This window comes from Apis dorsata, unplaced genomic scaffold, assembly GCF_000469605.1.
Source record: "Apis dorsata unplaced genomic scaffold, Apis dorsata 1.3 scaffold_884, whole genome shotgun sequence".
NCBI classification, from domain to species: Eukaryota; Metazoa; Arthropoda; class Insecta; order Hymenoptera; family Apidae; genus Apis; species Apis dorsata.
The window spans coordinates 200,231-206,649 of NW_006264000.1; the positions used below are offsets into that span (position 1 = coordinate 200,231).

Below are 6,419 nucleotides of genomic sequence, written 5' to 3' on the forward strand. Positions count from 1 at the left end.
TACACATACTTACTCAATTTTTGTCTTTGGATTTGCACATTTTACTAATTGTGCATATCCTGTATTTTGAATATCTTCTACATATTTAAATTTCATTTTAAAATCCGTTTTATTAGTGAAACCAAAATTTGTTGAATTTTCTTTTGGAAAAGTAAGCAACTCTACAAATTCTGATGATGGAGTACCATTTGTTTCAGAATTATTTGAGTCAACTAAACATTCAACAATTTCTAAGCTAGCTAAAGTGAGTGTTCCTGATACAACAGATAATAAACAAACATTTTTTTCTCTTCCTTCAATTACTAATGGCGCAGCGAGTAATCTATAATAAATAAGAATTTAAAAATTAATTATTTTTTAATATTATATATATAGCAATTATAAATACCTAATATGACTTAAATGACAAGCATCCAAGAGTATTTTTGATGCTTTATCGAAATCTTTGTTCCCATATCCTCCAACTGCAAACATTCCTAATTGTTTGAAAAATTCGTCTGCCGAATTTTTCATTTGATATATACTAGAAGATGTTAAACCACCTTCTTCTACACATGTGGTCAATATGTCTTCGTGTAATAGAATTATAGCTATAGAAGATACTCTCACATGAAAATGAGATGTTTCTGCAGATGGGCTATTATCTACACTATGTCTGTGTTTTTGTTGCTTTGGTAAATTCGTTGCAGAATTTTTTAAACTAATACTACTAGATAATATACTCCCATCCATACTAATATTATTGCTTGTAATTGAATCACTCATTGAAGTAGAACCTGGTAATCGCATTGGTAAAAATTCATCTTTGTTATCAGACTCATCTAAAGATGCTGTTGACCAACCTTGTGTATGCCTTAGATCCTATTAGAAACTTTGATTTAATTTATTATATTTTATTGAAGTTTTGTGAACTTTATGAAAATGTGTATATATATATATATATATATATACCATAGAACGTAATCCTTGAGATGGATGTATTTGATGAATAAGTTCTCGTTCTACACGATTAAAATCGCTACCAGCCATAGGCTTTTCAGTACAAGTTCTTGGAGCAACATTACTAACATCTTCTGAATCAGGAGATGCCAATCCATGTCCTAATTCCAATAATACATGTACTTGCCGTGGACTTAAAAATGAAGTGAATGATCCTAAGGTTATTTCTAATTCTACCTGAAATAATTAAATCATTTTTATTTTAAGCCAAATATATGTTATAATTTATACTATCATTTTTTTTTTTTGATATTATATAAGGATGTTATTTATTTTTAATTAATTTTACCTTTGGCCCTGACACACCTTCTCCTTGTTTTAATTTCAATCTTATTTCTTGTCTACCTGCTAACTTAGCAAACATTATAGGATTTGATTCACTTAAATTATTAATAATATTTCCTTCTGGAGAAGTTTGTATATTTTGAGTACTAGATACTTGCACAGAAGAGAAATGATAATCTGAATTCTATAAAAAAAATATTTCAAACAAAATTCTTAATTTATATATTTTTACTAATTTTTAATAAAAGTTACTTTAGACTCTGGCGTAGAACCCCTGCTAGATGTTATAATGCTTCTAGAAAAAGTTCTTGCTCGAGATGGGAATTCATCTGTATGAAAAGTCACTCCTTCTAAATAAAATCGTTTTGTTGTGAATGCTGACACAACATATCCTTTTGTTGATTGACTAGGATCTAATGAAGTACTGCTTGGATCTAATCCAGCTTCATCTGAATATTCAAGATTTTTTATACACACTTCTATTGCAACTCCTGTTGAAGAATCCAGTGGCACATGTTCCAAACGTATAACAGTATCTATAAATCTCACTTTCACTCTACATAAAACTAAAAAAAGACAAATACATATATATATATATAATTTTTACTTATATATATATAATGCATTTTTAACAAATTTTTACTTGAATCTATTGTTTGTGCAAACAATTCTACTCCTTCTAATGGTTGTGAATTTCCAGCATATTTAGCATCTTCTTGTAAACATTCTTGTGCAAGTTGCATGCTAGATGTCATAGAACTCCACATAGACTCAAACATTGAAGTTCCATTTTTAACTCTTTGTCTAGGTTGAACTGTTAATCTCAAACTTGTTACTTCCACATAACTAGCTTCACTGAGCAAAGCTGACCATGGTATACTAACAGACATTTCTGATACAAAACCATCAACAAATTCTAATGGAAGATGTTGTTGCTCTCCTAATTCATTAAGAGCCTATTATGATAAAAAATTCATTTTAAATTTCATTTAAATTTCATTTTTTCTATTTTTTAAATTATTATGCATAAAAAAATTATTTTACACATAATTCAAAACAGTATATTTATTTTTTCTAACTAAAGACTAACAAAGAAATTTGAAACAAAGAAAATGATAATACCTGTACATCAAGGCTGACATTGGTTACACGACCAGTTCCATTGTACAGATCTACAGTGAGTTGATCTAATGTTAATTTTTCTTCCAAGAATTGACCCAGATATCGTTGTAAAAGATATCTGCAAGCTCGTTTTTTGATCCCTTGAGACCAAGGAATACATCCCAACCAAGACATTTTACCCACGTTTGACAATCTAATCTATAAAAGACATGGGATTTTTAAAAATAATTTTCTTCATACGTTTTGTATTAGGCCTGTTATTCGGGCACAATGTAAGAAAAACACGTGAATTCCATTTTTCTAACACGTGTCTACTTTGGTGCAATGATCCTTAACACAATACGGTGATTCGGATGTAACGGGGTTCTAGCTGCGTAATATTTTCCTTTGGATACACTACACGCATATACATATACACATGCCTACACACATAGAATTCTGACTATCGGACAAACACTGAAATGAAACACTGGTGTCTCATTGACTGAAATCAGCTGACTATGATTATGAAAAGAGATGCACTGATATTTGTATTTTCCAATAATCTTTCACTTTTCCTGTAGCGACTGAAATTCATTCTATATTTCTATCTTATATGATATAAAAATTTTATTAAGCTAAAATATATCTAGTTTTTATTTATTTATTATAATCAATTTTATTTTTTATTCTTCAGTAATGAATAAAATAATATATTAATATTCGATTAAAAATAAAATTAAGTTATATTTGATTTTTTAAATATTATTCATTAAAAGATGTTTAAAGAAAATTAATTTTATCTTTTATTATTATTAATACATAAAATGCAAATTATTTTTATTAAAATATTATTATTAATTTTTAAAAATATGCTATAAAAATTTGTATAGCATATTTGTGTAAAAAAAAAGATTTTTATAAAAATGGTTTTTTATTAAAAAAATAAAAATTTTCTTATCACTTTTTTTTAAAATATATATACGAATAATTTTTTAAATATGTAAAAATACTAAATATTTATTTAGATTTTTATTTTTTTTTATTTTTAATAATTTAAATTATTTACTAAATTATTCATGTATATTAGTGATATTTCATGAATGAATATTTTTATACAAAATTCTTTATATTTGTAAAATATAATTTAATCGCTCAAATAAAATTTTTTAAAAATAATCAATGTTAAATGGAAGGTTTACTAGCCTGTATGTATCTATATTCATTGTAGTTTCTATAATATATATATAATTTTTTTAAGAAGTTTAATTATATAGTAATTAAGCGATCTGTGTTTAAAATTATTTAATAGTATATTAGAAATTTATTAAGAATTGTTTTTTCTATAATATACTGCGAAATCAATTTTTTTTTTATTATTTAAAAAATGGCACTAACCAATATTTTACTCCTTAGTCAAATATCTGGATATGTCGTAGCTCTTGTTTTGTCACTTTGTATTATCATACCAATGAGTTTACATGAAGATGAATTTAGGTAATTATTATTTTAAATAAATAAATAAATATTTTAAGGCACATAAAAAGTAGTATTAAAATTTATGTAAAAAAATATATCTATTTAATATTTGTTTACAGAGGACATTGTCTATTATTTTCAACAGGAACTTGGCAAGAATCAGATGGTCAATTTATAGTAAATTGGGCTTCACAAGCTTATTGTAATTATACAATATTTGTTGGTTTAATATTGTTATTAACATCAGCAATACAAATTTATCGACTTTCTTTACTTATGTATCGTGGAGAAGATAGTTCCTTTTTATCTGCATTCATAGATGTTGTTAGTTCAATATTTCTCACAACAATAACTTTAATTGCTGCAATTATTATTACACTTGGATTTATGACTTGGTGTCAATGTATGACTAAAAGATTTCCATCTTGTGAATTAGCAGCTGGGAATGATATTGATAAAGCTGATGGTATAGATACATCTGGTTTTCATATTGAATTGGGTGCAGTTCAATTTGGTACTTGGACCAGTTTATCTATTTGGGTTGGTCTATCAGTGTTTGCAGTATTAAAATTATTGCGATATCATCAATTAGAAAATATGAAAGTTTCAATGTACAGAGAAAGACAAAGATTAATAGAGGCAGCTAGAAATAATGAAATACAAGAATCAACTTAAAAATATGATTGTGTAACATATTTAAACTTTAAAATAACATTTTATTATTCTTACTTTTTAAAAAAATATTTATATTCAATGAAATTAGTTTTAAACGCACACTTTATAATTAATATAATTATATATGACTTAATATGATTACTAATCTATTAAAAAAAATTGAAAAACTATATTTATCAAACTTAAGAAATTATAGTGTAGAATTGAATATGATTTGTGATTAAAAGAAATAATTTATTATATATATTTTTATCTTTATACATATCAAGACTGTATAAAACTACAATTTATAATTTTTATAACTAGTATTAGAATTTAGATTCAGTATCTTTAATTTAAAATTAATATATATTTAATTTAAATAATATTAATGATATATATTTAATATAATATTTTATTGTATTATTGTATAATATTTTTATCTAATTGTACATAATATGTCAGAACAATATAAATTACAATAGTTATACATTTATAAAAAAATATATTAAAAAAAATATATAATGATGGAAATTGATAGTTTTGTGAGTATAGAATTTTTGAATATTTGAAATTACATCCTATGAATGTGCAAAATAAGAATTTTATGTTATAAGCAAAAATAAATATAATAATAACTATATTTTGTAAATATGTTAATATATTATTATAATATATCATTATTAATATATCAATATATTATTATATTATATAAGAGTATATCAAAAGTTATTATATAAAAAAACTCAAATGAATAAATATCTTTTTATATAAAAAATAAAAATTTATTATGTAATAATATTTTTTATTTTTTTGCATATTCCAAGTATATTTCTACGACTTCCAATAGGACATTGTTCAGATGCTTCGATTATTACATGTAGCTTAATTTCTGATATACATTCTAATTCAAATGTAATTACATTTACTGCTATTTCTTTATTAGGAGCACAGGATCCACCTATAGTTCTTAAAGAATAACATGTGTTATTATATTGTACTATACCATCCTGCAGGCAAGGATTTTTTATACATTTTGGTATAACTTTATTTTTAGGAAGCATAACATAATGCTGTGGTGCACATGGTCCTTGTCTATATGCTTCATGACAACTATTATTCGATGGAAAATATAGAAATCCAGGTTTACAATCACATATCCGTGTACTTATATTTCCAGGTCCAGGATAAAGAAGCATATTTTTGGGACATGAATCTGGTATAAATATTGGATTATGTTCTGCTATCTAAATAAAAAAATTTTTTTTTTTTCAAAAAATTTTTTAAAATTATTTTTGCGATATTAAATTAATTTTTTTACCGTCTCATTATTGTCGTTTACGTGATATGTTTCTTCATCACTTGGAAAAACAATATCCTGACAAGATATTATATAATTCCAAATTATTAATGTAGTACTAAAAATTAACCACTTCATTTTGTATATATGACACTATAAAATTTTTTGTAAATTTTTTAAAAATTGAAAGAAATATTTAATTATATTCAATATATTTAATTATGTTAATAATAAATAATAGGTTATTAAAATTTTTATTAAGAAGTAATATAAAGTTATATTATTATAAACTCTTCACTTTTAGTATTTATTCTTTGTTTGAGTATTATTGAAAATAATAATTAAAGATATTAATGAGACTATCTTTCTTTGAGTAATCTGATGACCCTGATTTATAAAACATAATTAAAAAAATAAAAATTAACCAATCAACATTAAGCACTGTTTTTTAAAATTATATTTCCATACATTATCTTTCCATACAGTTATATAAATGCATATCTTTAAAAAAAATTATTAATAAATAAAATTAATACAAAGTTAATACATTATTTTTTATTTATTTTATAAATATGAATTTATTAATAATATATATAATATT

The 6,419-nt window shown here is 23.9% G+C and overlaps 3 protein-coding genes across 6 annotated transcripts in view; 1 reads left to right on the plus strand and 2 right to left on the minus strand.

Moving 5' to 3' along the window:
* The window catches only part of LOC102677226 (autophagy-related protein 2 homolog B), an 8,797-nt gene extending 5,911 nt beyond the window's left edge, over positions 1-2,886 (minus strand). For 2 of the 3 annotated variants that reach the window (XM_031514079.1, XM_006623369.2), the window contains exons 1-7: positions 2,407-2,886; positions 1,928-2,240; positions 1,537-1,850; positions 1,289-1,468; positions 952-1,176; positions 389-861; positions 14-322 (exon numbers count right to left, since the gene is read on the minus strand). In XM_031514079.1, coding sequence (XP_031369939.1) covers positions 14-322; positions 389-861; positions 952-1,176; positions 1,289-1,468; positions 1,537-1,850; positions 1,928-2,240; positions 2,407-2,580 — 1,988 coding nt within the window. In that variant the 5' untranslated portion in view covers positions 2,581-2,886. The remainder of the gene's footprint in view (positions 1-13; positions 323-388; positions 862-951; positions 1,177-1,288; positions 1,469-1,536; positions 1,851-1,927; positions 2,241-2,406) is intronic. The other variant, XM_006623370.2, reaches the window with a different exon arrangement.
* LOC102676749 overlaps positions 1-6,001 on the minus strand; it is a 6,338-nt gene extending 337 nt beyond the window's left edge. The window contains exons 1-2 of one of the 2 annotated variants that reach the window (XM_006623366.2): positions 5,840-6,000; positions 5,394-5,765 (exon numbers count right to left, since the gene is read on the minus strand). In XM_006623366.2, the coding sequence (XP_006623429.1) occupies positions 5,394-5,765; positions 5,840-5,956 (489 nt within the window). In that variant the 5' untranslated portion in view covers positions 5,957-6,000. Of the gene's footprint in view, positions 1-5,271; positions 5,766-5,839 lie in introns of those variants that run through there. The other variant, XM_006623365.2, reaches the window with a different exon arrangement.
* LOC102676984 (transmembrane protein 179) lies at positions 3,601-4,599 on the plus strand. The gene is made up of 2 exons (XM_006623367.2): positions 3,601-3,882; positions 3,984-4,599. The coding sequence occupies exons 1-2, from the start codon at positions 3,773-3,775 to the stop codon at positions 4,537-4,539; spliced, it is 666 nt and encodes a 221-aa protein (XP_006623430.1). The 5' UTR covers positions 3,601-3,772; the 3' UTR covers positions 4,540-4,599.
* Positions 6,002-6,419: the final 418 nt, after the last annotated feature.